This window comes from Tachypleus tridentatus, chromosome 8, assembly GCF_004210375.1.
Source record: "Tachypleus tridentatus isolate NWPU-2018 chromosome 8, ASM421037v1, whole genome shotgun sequence".
In the NCBI taxonomy this organism is placed as follows: Eukaryota; Metazoa; Arthropoda; class Merostomata; order Xiphosura; family Limulidae; genus Tachypleus; species Tachypleus tridentatus.
In genome coordinates this window covers 30,601,189-30,617,526 of record NC_134832.1, presented here as the reverse complement: position 1 = coordinate 30,617,526, position 16,338 = coordinate 30,601,189, and the positions used below count along the sequence as shown (strand labels likewise).

The 16,338-nt window shown below is 29.4% G+C and overlaps 1 protein-coding gene across 6 annotated transcripts in view; it reads left to right on the top strand.

Annotated features, from left to right (window-relative positions):
• Window positions 1-16,338, top strand: part of LOC143222087 (carboxy-terminal domain RNA polymerase II polypeptide A small phosphatase 1-like) — a 49,415-nt gene that overhangs the window by 17,582 nt on the left and 15,495 nt on the right. For all 6 annotated transcript variants that reach the window (XR_013012000.1, XR_013011999.1, XM_076448012.1 and 3 more), the window contains exons 3-7: window positions 1,737-1,844; window positions 2,968-3,024; window positions 3,825-3,917; window positions 5,015-5,113; window positions 10,266-10,352. Coding sequence is in view for 4 of the 6 variants with exons in the window: in XM_076448012.1 (XP_076304127.1) it covers window positions 1,737-1,844; window positions 2,968-3,024; window positions 3,825-3,917; window positions 5,015-5,113; window positions 10,266-10,352 (444 nt within the window). In the remaining 2 variants the exon portion in view is untranslated. The remainder of the gene's footprint in view (window positions 1-1,736; window positions 1,845-2,967; window positions 3,025-3,824; window positions 3,918-5,014; window positions 5,114-10,265; window positions 10,353-16,338) is intronic.

Here is a 16,338-nt window from a genome sequence, read left to right as displayed (position 1 = left end):
AGAAATTCTAATTTTTTTCTGTCAAATAGATTTAAAAGGTTTACTGACACTGTTCAATTTTGTGAAGATAGGTAAATCATATCAGATGATGTATTGATACAATCATATCACAGCTTCATGATATGATACTTGTATTGCCATATCTTTTTTGTAACCTGCATGCATGATGAGGAATCAATAAACCAAACAACTTGAACTCTTCTATACCAGGGTAACTAGGTGGTGCTTAAGTGGCAGGTGATGACAGCCAGGCTTTTCCATTTTGAGTGTTTCATATCTAGCTTGAACTAGTAGTAACTGAATAAAAGTTTTATTCATGAAAAGAGGTTAACAACATAATATGTTAAATAATGTTAGGTTATCATTAGTCAATACCCAGTAAGTTCTGACAAAGAAGGTTAAATGAGCTAGTTATTCAACAGTCTAGTTTGTTTTGAGGATGTAAAGAATATTGAATATTAAGTTATTGTAACATTTTTCATTAAAACAATCTTGCCCTATGTAACATTGGCTATTTTGATAGTTTTTAAGAAATAAACAATGTTTTAACTGATTGGTTCTCAATATGTTGTAATAAATTAAGAAAAATAATTTTGAAAAATATATATTGTGCACTAGCATTCTATTATGTTATTTTTAAACCATGTATGTTAAGTACAGAAACATTGAGGTTATTTTCTTTTCTTTTTTTTTGGAGGTGTTATGGTGCAAGAATCAGAAAATAAAAGGTTAAAAAAAATCCTGTTTTAACTTCATGCTTACTGTTAGCTAGCCATACGAAGTAAATACGAATGACAGACATCACTGTGGCTAGTGATGTAACCAATGGCTAAGAAGCTACATACTCGCATTCATCAGTTGCATGTAAGCAAAATGCAACTGTACTGTCACTCATAATTGTGCCATTGGAAATATAATGTCTAATATTTCAATTACTTGTTTAATGGGAAGAACCAAAAACAGTAATAATGAGAAATGCTAATTTTTGTGACATTAATTTTATTGAATCAGCTATTTTACCTGTCACAGTGCAATGTAGTCAGTTCTCATAGATTATTGATTACTTTGATTGGGTTAATCACCCAGCCTTAATTATTAGACTGTTACATTATAAATCATTCTGGCTTATTTATACATAAGCAATGAGGTTGCTTTCATATTTTATGTAATTATTTTACAATTAATACGGGTTAAAAACTTATGAGAACTTGTTAGGTGTTCCCTCTGTCAGTTATTACTGTTGACTGAAATATGGTACTAATAGTTGAAATAAATGTGCAGAAGTCTTCTCTTCTGGTTTAAGTTTAAACTTAGATTGGTTTAAAATTAAATTTTTTTCCTTTTTAAATTGACTAAAATGAGTTTTTGTTTTTTTAACCATTTCATAAACGTAGAAGAAATTATAATACTTGGTACTAAAATTAACTATCATAGTTTCTGTAAAGACAGAAATACAGCATAAGTTTACTGTTGAAAAATTGGGGCCTTCCAGTTTAACATCTGCAAAGGAAACAAACTGTTCCTTTGGAAGACAAAAGTCTTATCATGAAGACAAAATTTAGCAACCTGTTTTTCAGTAAACTCAGTATTTTAGAATTATGATTGTTGTATTCACGTTTGGATGAAATTCTATTAAGTTACATTTTTGTGTTTCTTGGTGTTTGAGAATTTTGGAGTTTTGCTTATATAATTAAACAAGTGGTTAAATAAAAGTATGTTGAAACTCAAAATTTCAGATTCAGATCCCTGGTGCCTATCTCCTCCCTGCAGCAAAAAGTCAGGATGTTCAAAAGATGTGCATGGTCATAGACTTGGATGAAACCCTTGTTCATAGCTCTTTCAAGGTAATTGTATAAATAGTGAATATTGGTAAAGCAGGTCTAGATTAATTCTGTGCAACATTTTTTTTTCAGTTATTATTTTGAAGTTTCTTCCCCAAACTAGAATTCTGGACAAATGAAGCCAGTGATCAGAGTTAACAATGAACTTTTTTATTCCATTTATCCAAAATAATTCAAGTGGTTCTGACATAATTTTTATTTATTTATTTTTTCAATATTTCAATATTGTCACTGAGGTTAAGTTTCTTAGTGTACTGTAGAAAGATATAACTTCTTGGGAAATTTAAATTGGGGAAGTTAAACTTTTGTATATGTTTGTATAGCAGTTTAGGATACAGTCTATAAAACATTCTCCTAGTTTTAATATTCTACACAAGATTTGTTATAGTAAAGCTTCAAAAAATCTTATTTCTCTGTGTATTAACATTAAATAAGTTTTTGGTAATTACTCTTAAGTACCTCAGAATTGGCCAAAACTAAATACTACAGTTTTATAAGGATTTAGAAAAGCCTCTAGATTGATGAATATTACGTGAAACATGAATGTATGTTTATAATTCAAAATTATATCAAGTTGGTACCTTTTATTTTTGAGTTTACATTTGCTACATATTACATGTGAAGATTCTTTCACAAATTTATTTTGTTTTTAAATACCTAATTAAACATAAAATATATATATATAGTACATATAGTTGTGCATTCTTAGAATGTAAGAAGTTTTATTTACAAGATGTGTCTGTGGAAAGGACTCAAGTATTTTTGTGTAATTTGTTTAACAATTTCCATCTGCAGCTTTGATTTTTGTTGATTCTATGTTGTGTTTTACTGACCTTGGTTAATAATAATTTTGTTTATAATATTCACCTGCTCTTCTAACTGAGTATTCTCCTTGTGAGATGTCAAGCAGATAAGATTTACTAAACTGCTGTACTGGTGAGCACCATAGAAAATGTTTGTAAAATACAAAGAATATTATATTGTCTTTTCTTGATGTTTCCTCCCTTAATTTACATAAGAGGTTCTTCACATGAATATTAATTTAGTTGTAACCATATTATTAATTTATCTTATTTTAAATAAGGAAAAAAGAAAGTAACATCTGAATGTTAACTTGAATTTTCAGCCTATCAGTAATGCTGATTTTGTAGTTCCTGTGGAAATAGATGGCATTGTACACCAGGTAAGTATTTCTGGTAACACTGTTCAGTATCTATATTGCATTACAGACACAAAAATTAATTTTTGTCAGTTTTGAATTTTTGCATAATAAACTATAAGAAGATAATGCAGGATTAACTAGTTGCTTGATTAAAGGTTCAAAAAGTGTTTGTGGTACAAATCGTTATTGACCATTAAGGTATTTAGATTTGTTTTAAAGCAGTTATATGGGGGAAAACAAAAGCAAAAATATGGATTAAGTTGAAACTGTTTACATATTTAAAATAAAATTTGTTGTCCATTTTATTTTTTTCAACATTTATTTTCATTGTTATGATGTTACTCACATGAAAGCTGTTTTATTAAGAAGTACCACCAGGGAACAAATGTTTTATCAGTAAGTTTACAGAAGTACAACTTTTAAAACATGAAGTTTGGTTGACCACAGTGGACACAGAAAGATGTGGTTTTGTTCTAAAATAAATTTGTGAATATATTTAAAAGGGTTTTTAGCATAAGTTATGAAAAAGAAAAGCTGTAAATGAGAGATATATTTATTTTTGGTTTTTAAGAACAGTGTTTAACAATAAACTTTAGGAATTTCAGAAGCTAAAAGTGATTACAGTTGCTAAAAACATTTTATTTCATATAGAAGTTTTATAGTGTGTACAAAGTTTAAAGCATTTTGATTTAGTTTAGTTGTTTCAATTTATGCAGATAAGCTGAACACATTAACCTGTTTTTTTGGTAATCTCTTATTATTTGTTACACATTAAAATAATTAGATCTTTCGCTAAGTGTTTTTTTCTTTCTCTGGTATAGGTGTATGTACTGAAGAGGCCATTTGTTGACGAATTCTTAAAGAAAATGGGTGAACTATACGAGTGTGTTTTATTTACAGCCAGTCTTGCCAAAGTAGGTTTTGTAGAAAATTTGAAAAATTTTATCTTTGTTTCTAGTATGAGAGATGTGTATCATTCTGAAATATTGAAGAAAGAATACCTGTCTTATAAATCATATATACAAACAACAAAATTATTTGAGTTAATAGTTAAAAAGCACTTTCCACGTGTATGCCGTAAATGTAGATGTAAAGTTCTATAAATAGTTGTTTGACATGAATTAATTATCTAACCTACGATGCTTTTTGTGCTGTTATGTCATTTACATCATTTGGACTAAAATGTCTTATAGATTTATTAATTAGAGTATACTTAGGACTGTGACGTTTACAACATCCGAGTATCACATGTGGCACTCAAGTGTATTAAGGTAATATTGCAACTCTTGCTTCATCTAGAGTATCATAATTTATTATCATATTTCCTCAATATTATAGAGTACTGCATCATCATTGTCAATTGAATGATATTTGTCTATATAATAGTTAAAAGAGAAAGTTACACTTTTTGTGTACATCCAGTAAGAGTTAGAGTTGAAAGGATATGCTTGATGTCATAAAATCCATTTTTAAGATAATGGCTTTGAGTATTGTATGTGAGACTTAAATGCTTCAGTTCAACCACCTAAGCATCAACTTTGATACTTGAAACAATGAAAGGGTTAATAATACTATTGTTTACAAATTGATTTTTTGTAGTTTGTTTTTAATGTGCATTTTGTTCTTCATTTAGTTTTACTTTAATCGAAATTTCGAAATTGTCATTGAAATGAATTGTGAACAATTTTTCATACATATTTTAACAGTAAATGTTATTTTACTCTAAAAGATTGTTACTAAATGAACTGTTAATAAAAACTTAGCAAAGCTTTTAATATTCTTCCTTTTCAAATATGATCAATAAAAATAGACACAAAATTCTTAAATATTAAATTATTAGTAATTGTGCTTTCTAAAATTATTTTTTATATTCTTATTAATATAGGATAGCTAATTCAGTTTTGTTAAAGTGATGTAGTGGTGTGTTGTGCAGTCTTACTTAGATGGTGTTGTATGCCTAGATTCTGTTTATTATTTGTTTTCAGTTTTTAAAAATATGTTTAATTTTTAGTATGCTGATCCTGTAGCTGACCTCCTGGATAAGTGGGGTGTTTTCAGAGCAAGACTTTTCAGGGAATCTTGTGTCTTCTATAGAAGCAATTATGTAAAGGTTAGTTTTTTCTAGCAGTAAATGAAAAGCTTAGTTTTCACAAAGCTATCACTTATACACTGAAGTAGTTGGCTCAGAGAATTTAAAAAGTGTTTATCAGAAAGTTGGGTATGATTTCATCAAAGGTGAAAACTTAATGCATAGTTACATGTTTTAAAAAAGTAGTGTGCTTTGATGGTTTTATTACTAATGGATTTAAATAGAAATATGTTGGTTAAATCTTTAAACATTTTAACCCTCTACACATGATATTGTTCCATTGGGGCAGACTTTACAAGTCTGCCGTGCACTAAAAATTGTATTTTTGATGGTATTTCTACCAAATATTTGCCCTTGAATTTCTGAAGCCCTTACTGTGTCCATCTGAGTGATTGGTGATTTTAATATTAAAAATAAAAATACTTCTTTTTGTCTTGCAATTTTCATATTTCATTTGCGTAACCTTTAGAACCTTGTAAGTGCATATTTTTTCAGTGAAACTTTACCTTTTATTTTCACTAATTTTAGTGAAATCACCAGTTGAAAAGGAAAAGTTGGAAAATATGAAATAAAATAAACCACACTTTTTGTTTTTAAATTTTTCTGTGAATATTAGATAGTCAGTCTGATCTTCACTGTTTCAACTATATTGGACTTTTGACATCTGTTTTATTTTAATTTTATGGTTTTACTTCCTGTATTTTTTTAAACAGCCCTCAAAAGCAATATAAAACAGCTCTAGGTAATTTATGAAGCAAGTGCTCCACGTGTGACTTGTGTTCTTATAAACTGTGTATTTCAGAACACAAAAAATACTTAGTACTGGAGTATTAGTGACAGTTAACTGACTTTTTAACAAAGTTAAAAATGAGTTTAAGAGATTGTTAACTTCATAGAATTGAACAACAACATTTATAGACAGAGAAATCTAAAGCCAATTGTTTGCTGTGACCACCATAAAGAAATTGTCATAAGATTTGTATTAAGGAATAAATATCATTTCTAATGGTTATAAGTATGCCCATCAAATATGACTGTAGTTTAGGTAATATCTTTGAAAACTACGGTAAGGTGGAAGGAGCTTCACTGGTACATTTGACAAATTTATTCATATCTCAGCAAACTAGAAGGTAGGAGGTTTAGATCTTGTGCTCTGCTCTGTTATTATCTATAACTTTTGTTTTTAATTAGTTGGACAGTTTAAAATGTATAGAAGAGAAGAAAGAATATCAGTAAAATAGAATACTCAGCAAAAATGAACTATATCACAAAGAGTGGTATAGTGTGAGAATGTATGTAAATTTTTCATTTGCAAATTAAGAAATAAAAACTTAATTTAAAAACTTGAATTATAAACTATGATAGCCAAAATTACTGACATACTTTAGTAATAAAATTGTTTAAATAAATTCTGAATGTGACTATGTAAACAGGTTGTGAATTTTGACTGAGGTGTGTGCATATCTTATTAAAACATACAATTTTATATACAAATGCTATTCTGAAATGTACTCTTTGCTGTTAATTTTGGCATATCAGTATTGGTACATTTGTTTTCAAAGGATCTGAATAAAGAATTGAGTAACTGTAGCTAGATGAGACAAAGTATAATTTAGTCCAGTGGCTTCATATGTAATTTATGTTAATCTCTCTCTATATATATATCTGCAGTTTATGTATATCAGCATGTTAAAAATTGTTGTTTACTTGATTATGTATGGAAATACCAACATGAGTAAGGTTGTGCTGATAAGAAGTGTGATTTTTATGCTTATTACTAAATATTAAAATCTACTTGGATTGAGATTTACAGTTTTTTACTTTTTTTTATCAACTCTGTACATGATGGCGAGTAAAATGTATGCAGTATAGCTAACTATAATTTTGACTTCTTTCCTTTGAGTTGTACACTGAATTCTTTTTACCACACCTTTTTATTCACACCTTAAGGTGTTTTTGATTAGATATCAAGATTTTTTTGTCATTACACACCAACGAACCACACCAAATAATAAAATAACACTTGGTAGTAACCAACATTAACTTTAGGGTCACAACCCTTTTATGGGAACAAACCTTTACTTTACAGAACTAATCAGATTCTTTATAATATATAGTGAGGTAGTTTTTCTTTTCTAAAACAGAATTAATAGCTTCTTGTGTAGTAATGCCATTGAATCTAGATTAACAGTTTCTTGTCATCACTCCCATGCAGTTGGTACAGCTGTATCAAGCTTCATTATTTAAATTAATATTATGTGACACTAAATGCTCTGTAATTAGAGTAATTTTGTTAAATTTAATAAATTTGTGCTGAAAAGTTTGCAATAAATAATGAACAAAAACTGTTCACTCATATGATTCTTTTGAAATTTAGCTGGAAACTGCTAATCTAGTTTGCTTGGCCCAACCAATACTTGTGTCTTTGTATGTCATTTCACCTATAGTTTTGGTGCTCTAAATCAGTTGTCTTTGATAGAAATGACAAAAAACTGAAAATTGTCTAATTTTACTCTTGGGCAAAGTTGTTGTAAATATATTACACCAATAGCTTACACATCTTTTTCTGTAGACATATGCAAAAATTGTCATTCAATGTGAGCAGTGTTTATTGAATAATTTTGCATATGGGATATATATATATATATATATATATATATATATATATATGTACACCTTATTGTAAGTTGTAAAGATCTGTCATTTTCCCTAATGTGAAAAAGAACTCAAAAGTATGTTTTTCTCTATCAAATGAAGTTTTCATACTTTTGATACAAAGTAAAAAAGAATAATAAAAAAAATCAGTGATTATTGGGATGTTGTATATCACATGTTTTTAGTGGATTGTCTTGAATTTTCATATATGAAATTACAGTCCAGTGAAACACAATCACTGAAAATAGACGATATTTAAGATTACTATAGTCTGAACAACAGAAGGTTGAAAATTGCTAAACTGGGACTCCTGTTAATAAGTGTCTTGTGGGTTATTTTTCCTTGGCTAAAAGACACAATATCATGTGTCTTGATATTGTTAGTTCAACACAAATTAAAAAAAACAACTAATAGATTGCCATGGTCCTGATATTTTAATTGTGTTTGTGTGACAACAAACTTATATGTGATGGAGACTGACAGTGACATGTTGGCATAGCTTTTACAAATTTAGTTGTTTAATCAAGTGTTAGCTGTTGGCAACCTTGCTGTATTGCTACTCTACTCTGGTCTGTTTTTAATATCCTCCAGGATAGAACTCTGACATTTAATACTGAGGGAGTAAGGGAAAGAAGTGATTAAGACACACCAGCATTTACTTTTTTCCATGGACAAAGCAGCATTGAGTCTAGAATTCCCTCTTTGTTTATTGTTTGTTATCTTCATTTCCTGTAAAAATAAAACAATGTTTAGGATTCTGTCTTGTCTTCGTTTTGTGTTTAAATCAGTGTTTCACTTAGGTTTTATCTAATTCTTGTTTGTTCAAACTGTTAATCTGTGTTGTAATTCTTTTAAAGTTTTATGTTCCTTAATTATTTTGATAAAAAATTATTATGCATATTAATGAAATTTTCTTGACTGTGGGAGTCTGCCTGATGATTATCAGTTTTGAGAAAACATTTATTCATTAAATGTTTGTGCCAGAGTTTTCTAATTAATTGTGATTGAAATGAAACAGTGGCTTGATGGTTAAGTACCATGTTACTAAAAGGATAATTTTTAATGCAAAAATTGTTTTTGTGTACATGTGCAGTATAAACTAAATAAAAACAAATTTTAGTAAAGTTTTTAAACCAACTTAATGCTGTGTAATGTAGGTTTTATATTTTTAACTTTTAAGGTTTATAACTTTGAAGCTGATATGAAAAACTAGAACCATTAGCTATTCTCCAATCACTTAGAAGTTTCTTCAAACCTGACACCTAAATGAAAATAATGTTCCATCAGCTTCAGTGTTTTACATTACTAAGTGATGTCTTTTTTAATGATTTTTATGATTGATATTTCTTATGTTATATTTCTACACAAAGGTGTATAAATTTATTACTTTTTAATGTAATTGTTGTAAGTGTTAATTCATGAACAAAATTAAATGATTGAACAATAACCTTTTTCATGAACTTTGTACACACCTCGAATACATTGTTGTGGGTGTATTCATTGTAGAAAATGTTTGCCTTCTGCAGGACTGGGTAAAATCATTTGATTCTTTATAGATAAATGTTTAAAATGAAATGAGTTTAATGGGAAATAGTAAACAACAAAATAATTCTTTATGCTTGTTTCTAATGTGTTTTCTTAAATTAAAAGTGTATTGTACTTTCTCATTTACATGTGCGCATGTGGGTGTATTCATTGTAGAAAATGTTTGCCTTCTGCAGGACTGGGTAAAATCATTTGATTCTTTATAGATAAATGTTTAAAATGAAATGAGTTTAATGGGAAATAGTAAACAACAAAATAATTCTTTATGCTTGTTTCTAATGTGTTTTCTTAAATTAAAAGTGTATTGTACTTTCTCATTTACATGTGTGCATAAAGGTTTAACTTAGATTTCTAGTAATATAATTATTATAAAAAGTTATGTTTCTTAGACAATCTAGGATTTTGTTTTTTTCACCTGGAACTTAACGTTAGAAAATTTTAAATTTGAGTAAAGGTTTGTGTGACAAAATTCATTGATGGTTTATCTTATTTTTGAAAACTTAAACATTTCTGTTTTTTGTATGTGGCATTCAGGAAAATAATAATAATAAGTATAGAATATAAATATTACATGTATTATGATGTAATTTTATATATAAATATTACATGTATTATGATGTAATTTTATATATAAATATTACATGTATTATGATGTAATTTTATATATAAATATTACATGTATTATGATGTAATTTTATATATAAATATTACATGTATTATGATGTAATTTTATATATAAATATTACATGTATTATGATGTAATTTTATATATAAATATTACATGTATTATGATGTAATTTTATATATAAATATTACATGTATTATGATGTAATTTTATATATAAATATTACATGTATTATGATGTAATTTTATATATAAATATTACATGTATTATGATGTAATTTTATATATAATTTTGAAATTTTTTTGCATGTAGCTGATTTTGTAATGTACAATGTAATTTTTATTTCAGGACTTGGCACGATTAGGAAGGGAACTGCACAGAGTTGTTATACTTGACAACTCTCCAGCTTCATACATTTTCCATCCAGATAATGCAGTAAGTTTCTCTTTCTCTGACTTTTTTTACTGTTACAAAAATAATTTTCATTGTTATTTTTTTTGCAATGAATTTGTGTGTTTTTTTATAGCAAAGCCACATTGGGCTATCTGCTGAGCCCACTGAGAGGAATCGAACCCCTTATTTTAGCATTGTAAATCTGTAGACTTACCATTGTACTAGCGGGGGGGCTTTTTGTAATGAAACATTACATAAAGTAATTTGTCTCATTATTGCACAGCAATTTGATGTAATTAATTATCATCTTACCCTGCACTCCCTACAATAATGTAATGAGCAAAGTGAGTATCTTTCCACAAGAGAATAAATAGCTTTTTTTTTCCTCCGAACACTAATTCTCTTACTACAGGTGAGTGGATTCACCCAGCCTGTATCCTTCAAAGTAACCATAAAGCAGTGATGATGTAGCTTTTTAAAATGTATACAAGATTTCACAGATTATCAGTAAATTTCACACAAAATGGATGTTTTATTCAATGATTTGCTCATTCTTTTTTAATGTCAACTGTGCAGTGTGTAAAGTGATATGGATTTTGAGATTAAAAAACTTTTATGCATCAAAAAATAGTGAAAATTTACATGCAAAAATCTATCTAACCTCAAAATAATTCTTAAACTTTTGTTTTTCTTTATAAAATCTTTGTATTCTGTCTATTATTTTTACTGTTGTATCTCTGTGTAGGTTTGGTTGATTTGACAAACTGGTAATGACCATAAAAAAATCAGAAAATAGATGTAAATTATGATATTTTCATTCTAGAATGATTGTAGGTTATAACATGAAACCACAAATGTTTAGTCTAAGCATCAATATCATAACATTAGACATCTATGTATATATTAATTTTTAATTAATGACATTTCACCAGTGTATTATGACTAACATTAAAGAAGTTGCAATGATATGACACACATACATTCTCAACACCATATCTGATAATATAAAATTGGCTTTTGGTAAGTGACCTCTTAGCTTTGTTCTAGAGGACCAGCATTTTGTAAAATAGTCATATTTTGGTAATAATATATTACATGTGTATGTATATATTACTTTTATTTATTTACAAATAAGTTCTTAAATTTCAGTTGTTTCTTCTTAAACATAGGACAGTAAAAAAAGAAATGTAGAAAATCATCTTTTCTACTTATGAACTTTGTACTTGCCATCAGCTGCTAAGCCTTGTGAAATTTTACATACGAAGGATGTAAAACAAAATAATTTTTTAAGGTTTTTATGTGTATTTTGAAATAAGAAATTATAAATTACTATATAAATCCCACATAGCTAAGCTGTAATTAGGTCTAAAAATATATTTCGAGCTCTGTTATCTCCTACTTGGGTCATTCCATGTCAAATCATCCAGATTTTGAAAAATTTTCCAGATCACCCCCTCAGAATGCCTTGAAAAAATTCACATGTGCTCATCTACCCATATAATGAAAAATTGCCAAAGATTAGATCAATATCTCTAATAGTTTCTGATGTACAGCCCTGTAAAATTTAATTTTTTTTATTTTTATTTTTGACAAATTAATTTTCAGGCAACTTTAGCTGCTTAAAGCTGCAAGAGTAATGGTGGTAGAAGGCTGAAATTTGCTACACTGCCTGAATTAATCTCACAGAATTCAAAAATGGTCTCAAACCAAGTTTATCTCTTTTAGGATTTTCATAGTGAGGCTGTAAAATCACCTGAAAATCCAAAATCGTAAAAAACATTGGTTTATTTAATAAGCTATAGCTCTTAGACTTAATATGATACAAAGCTGAATTTTGTTTTCAAATTTCCTATAACATATCAGTTGATAAGTCAGCAATTGTTGTAAATAAAAGTTTATTAGATCTCCTGTAAAAAAATTTAGTTGCATGCAACTTATGATTTAGCTAAAAATAGCCCTACTTCAGGCCAGATTTTTACCATATATTTTACATCTCTGAATATGATCTACAAAAAAAAATCAGGATGGTGTTCAACCTACGTTTTGAGTTATAATTTTTTAAAGTATCTTCTTACTGTACGTTTTTTACTTAATGGCTTTCTATTGATTGTAAATAATATAGTTTTAAACACTGGTGAGAACTTAGCAATTATTGAAAAACTGAATGTGAAGGGTGTGGTAGGAGGGATCTGATTTTCTAGTTTGAGTCTGTAACCAAAACAGACAAAAGGCTATGAAAAATTATGCTTTACCTGAATGATTACAAAATTAAAATTAGTAATAATTGAATTTCAAACTTTTTGGAGGGGAGCTGAATAAATTAGAAAATAGAGGACACCTAGAGAGCAAATGTTACAATTCTCATACTAGAAAAAATTTGGGATTTTTAAAAATATTAACTTACAAAATTAAGAGTTTAAAACTTATATTTAGATTATTAGCCACATTTTGATACCATGTTTATTTATATATCATGTTAATAAGGTACCTTAATTTATTTTGAATGTAACGTCTTAAACCTCTGTGACACATACAGAAAAAAATGCCTTTAGAGAGAGGGTTATTGTCTTGTTTCCATATTTCACACCTCACATTTACTTCCTATATTTGAGGTACACAGCTTCTCTGAACTCTCCTTCCACTTGGTTGTGTAAAAATACATCACCTACAGTGCATGACCAGTGGAACTTTCTCAGGATTCCTCAACCTGACAAATCTACCTCCCTCCTTCGTGTCTTGAAAATAGGTAGCTGGACCTATTCACTTCCAATTCTGGTGTTCACTTTACCTTTTCTCAGTCCAGACATTTACCTATTATAAATGCTTCTCTGTGGAAGGGCATTCCCTACTTATGTTTTTCACTTGCTTGCTATCCATCAAGCATTCTCATAATTCCTTCTCCTCCTTATGTATCAAATATGTTCCATATTATTCACTTTCTTGTCTCATGTCAACAGCAAGGGGGACACACTTCAGATCTCTATGCTTCCTGGCTTTGGATCTTTTCCTTTGTGTCCATTTCAGTGAGTTTCATAATTATGCATGTTACAAGTCCACTTAATCTAGTCACTTGCTATCTTCTCATTAAGACCATATCTTACACATGGAATGGTCTCTCCTTGCACATGCCCTCCATTGATTCACTCCCACTTATTCCTTCCCAAATTAATTATAGTCTTCTTATCTTTTATTTCCTGTACTTCATCGTTGAACCATGAATATGTATGTCTTCAGTCAGGTCTGGTGCCATCTTTGTCATCAGGCCTGTCCTCCTTTTATCATTTCTTGGATTTGGAACTCCCCTTGCAGAATAATCAGTGATGACGAGAAACCCACTTGTTGAGAAATTTATATGCAAAAACGGCTCGTTTGGGCTGAGAAAACACTTTACACAGAAGAGCGAACAACGTCTCGACCTTCTTCGGTCATCGTCAGGTTCACAAAGAAAGAGGTAACTGACCGGAAGCTGACCACATGTTTGAAAGGGGTTGTGTAACTGTGTGTCGAAATGTAGAGGGCGGTATTAGATGTTTGAATATATAATATTTATTATATTAATATAGGTATAAAGGCGTTCCTTTATATTGGTTTATTTTGGGTTTAAGTTGTTGTATAAGTAAGGCTTCTTTAATTTTACGTTTGTTTATGTTTGTTTCTTTATTTAGTATTTGAGTGTTTTCTATGGTTATGTTGTGTTTATTTGACTTGCAGTGTTCGAAAACGTGTGAAGGTGACTTTTATGTTCTTTGAATCTGGTTTCCATTTTTCTACTTGTTTCTCAATATAGAAGTCGTGGCAGTTATCACATTGTATTTTATAAATAATGTTGGTGTGGTGTTTGTCAGTGTAGTTTTTACACAGTATAGACCTTAGTTTTGTGCCTGGTTTTTGAATAAATTTGGTATTAATTGGAATGTCATATTTTGTTACTAATTTTTGCCAAATGTTGGTTATTTGTTTGCTGATGTCGGAATATATGGTATACAGCAGTATATGGTTTCGTGGTTTTTTGATTCTTGAGCTGTATTTACTTTAGTTGGTTGATTTTGCTTTCTGTCTAGGTGTGTGCGTATAATGTTTTCTACGGTTTGTGGAGGAAACTTATTGATGTTGGTGAAGTATTGTTTTATTTTGTCTAATTCATCGTTAATTTTATCTGGTGAGCATAGTTTTATGGCTGTGTTTATTTGGTTTCTTAGTATGTTGAGTTTTGTTTTATTTCATGTGCTGAGTCCCAAGGAATGTATAGTCCAGTATGGGTGATTTTTCGGTGGATTTCTGTTTGGAATTGTGTATCAGTTCTTGTAATTTTGAGGTTAAGAAATTATATTTGATTGTTTTCTTCCTGTTCACATGTGAAGTTGATGTTGGGATGTATAGAGTTAATGTGATTGAAAAATTAAGTATGTGTTCTGTAGATTTGAATCCCTAACCGTGTCATCTACATATCTATACCAGTATAGTGGTGGATGTAATGCTGTGTTAATTGCTTGTGTTTCAACTTGTGTCATGAAAATATTGGCTAGAACTGGTGATACTGGGTTGCCCATGCTTAGGCCGTTTGTTTGTATATAGTTTTGGTTGTTGAACATGAAGTTTGTCTTTATCGTGGTGAATTCTATGAGGGTTGCTAACTGGTTACTGGGAATTTCTATAGTTGGGTTAGGGTCTCGGATATAGAGTTCTAAGGCTATCTTGCAGGCTTCAGTGGTTGGAACTTCTGTAAAGAGGGATATAACATCGAAACTGGCCATTAAGGCTTTATGATTAAGTTGATTTAGATTAGACTTGAAATTAAAAGAGTCTTTGATAAATGAGCTGGCTGATGTTACATATTTGGAGAATGCCCATGCTATGTATTTACCAAGGTTGTAATTAAACGATTCATATGTGGACATTATTGGTCGTAATGGACAATCTGGTTTATGAGGTTTGGGGATGCCGTATATTTGTGGTGTGCGTGAGTCGGTTTTACGTAGGTAGGAATAAAGTGTTTGTGAAATTGTGTTGGCTTTTTTCATTTGTAGTAGTAATTTGTTCAGTTAAGTCTCTCGTGTGTCTTTGTTGGATTTGTGTGTATTGGTTTAAATTTGTTCGTGTCTGATAGGATGTTATTCATTTTCTGGATGTATTCATTCGTGTTCATTATGACTATAGCGTTACCTTTATCTGCTTTTAGAATTTTTATGTTTTTGTCTTGTTTTAGGTTTTTTATGCAATTAATGTCTATTTTTGTAAGGTTGTTTTTCAGTTTTCTGTTTTGTGAAATTATGTTGATGGTTTTGTGAGAAAATTCTTTGAAAAAATCGTTTAAGATGTTGTTTTAGGTGTTTCTGGAAAATATAAATTTGTAATTTTACCTGGGAAGGTTGGCTGTTGGATGTCAATAAAATTATCTAAGTTGTCTTCTTTCTGTTGGTTGTTTTTGGTTGTTTCCTTGTTTTTGTTCTCTGTAGAAAGTATCACAAGTCTCCTGGCTAGATCTTCTAAACATGTTTTGATTTCTATGGTTGGAATGTGCCTAGGTGCTATAGCGAAGTTGAGTCCTTTGTTAAGTAGATGTATCTCGTCTGTGTTTAATTGACAGTCGGATCTGTTAATTATGAGGTTAGTCAACGGTTTGTCGTTTTGGTGTCTTTTCTGTTGTTTGCATCTTAGTTTTTTAGTTTTTTGTTGTGGCAGATCTTTTTGTCTCTGTCGTTTTTAGTATTGATTTGGTTTATGTTTCGTTGTATAAGTCCGTAAATCTCTGGTTTAATGCAGCATGCCAGTTGATGGTCTAGATTCATTTTTGTTTTTGTTAGTCATGTAGTTCTTTGTATTTTGTGTTCAACATGGCTTTCAGTAGTTTTTCTGTAAATTTTGTATAATGTTTGTGTATGTATTAAAATTTTTTGAAAGTTTTACCTTTACAAAATTAGGGGTTAGTTGTTCTTTTCTACATTGTTGAATAAAATAAATGTCATTTCTTCTATTAATAATTCGTTGGTTTAAATTCCTTAGTTTCTTAACGATCGTGTGGCGTGTA